General features: G+C 58.2%; 1 protein-coding gene across 1 annotated transcript in view; it reads right to left on the reverse strand.

Moving 5' to 3' along the window:
* Window positions 1–944, reverse strand: part of LOC127751979 (uncharacterized) — a gene marked incomplete at both ends in the record, with an annotated part of 7,212 nt that extends 6,268 nt beyond the window's left edge. The window contains 3 exons of the mRNA XM_052276359.1: window positions 3–87; window positions 406–527; window positions 813–944. Of these exons, the coding sequence (XP_052132319.1) occupies window positions 3–87; window positions 406–527; window positions 813–944 (339 nt within the window). The remainder of the gene's footprint in view (window positions 1–2; window positions 88–405; window positions 528–812) is intronic.
* Window positions 945–947: the final 3 nt, after the last annotated feature.

Genomic DNA, 947 nt, shown 5'->3' on the forward strand with positions numbered 1-947 from the left:
GCCTGGCTTCTGCCCCGGCGCCCGGCCTCGTAGTACATGTCGAATGGCGTGGCCGTGGACCTCTGCAGGAAGAAGCTGGCGGCGTACCTGCGGGCAGAGAGACGATTTTAGGGGTCACACTCACCACTCACCACCTGCCGTACCCGAGGGGGTATTCACTCTCGTAATACCCTGTACACCTCACCTGAGTATTACGAGGTATTACGTGTAATGTAATATGGAGAAATTACAAAATATGCTACAAAATGGCCGAATTTTGCTTTTAATACCGGTGTAATACCCAGTAATACTATGTAATTCAGTGTAATACCGAGTACTCTGTGCAAGTTTTCTTGTAGTGAATACCCCCTCGGCCGTACCGTCAACACTCGCGGGAGTGGGCCGCCGTTACCGGCCGTTACTTACGATCCCAGCTGGCAGTAGATGGCGCTCGAGCCCTGCTGGTCGGCGGCGCACTCCCTGTTGGCCTCGCACAGGAACTTCTGCATGCAGTTGTCGTCGCTAGTCTTGTAGGTCCTCACGTAGCCCTGCGGGAAACGGGGGGAGAATCGTTAGAGCCACGTGATGAGAACGGACGACGCTATGAGCCGGGAGGGTCATTAGAGAGCTCGCAGAACACGCCGCGCTGTTCACACCAACCCCCGCCACCCCACCCCCTCCCTATCTTCACTGATCTTGTGCGAGCTCTCCATATCACGCCTCCAGCCAGCCGCCTGTGGGGGTGGGCCACCCGCCCAACGCCGGTGACAGGAGCCAGAAGAGTTGCCTACCCGGAGGTTCGCAGGCGGTCCCGCAGCGCGACTGAGTCTCACCTTGAGCACGCTGATGCCGGCGACAGCTGCGTCCGACACTGAGTCCTTCTTCCCAATTGAGCGGGCGGCGATGGCGCGGTGGCTGAAGGAGGTCTTGAGGGCGTCCAGAAGGTTGACGACGATGTTGATGAACTG

The sequence above is a fragment of the Frankliniella occidentalis genome, unplaced genomic scaffold, assembly GCF_000697945.3.
Source record: "Frankliniella occidentalis isolate FOCC.00 unplaced genomic scaffold, Focc_3.1 Scaffold2639, whole genome shotgun sequence".
Lineage (NCBI taxonomy): Eukaryota > Metazoa > Arthropoda > Insecta > Thysanoptera > Thripidae > Frankliniella > Frankliniella occidentalis.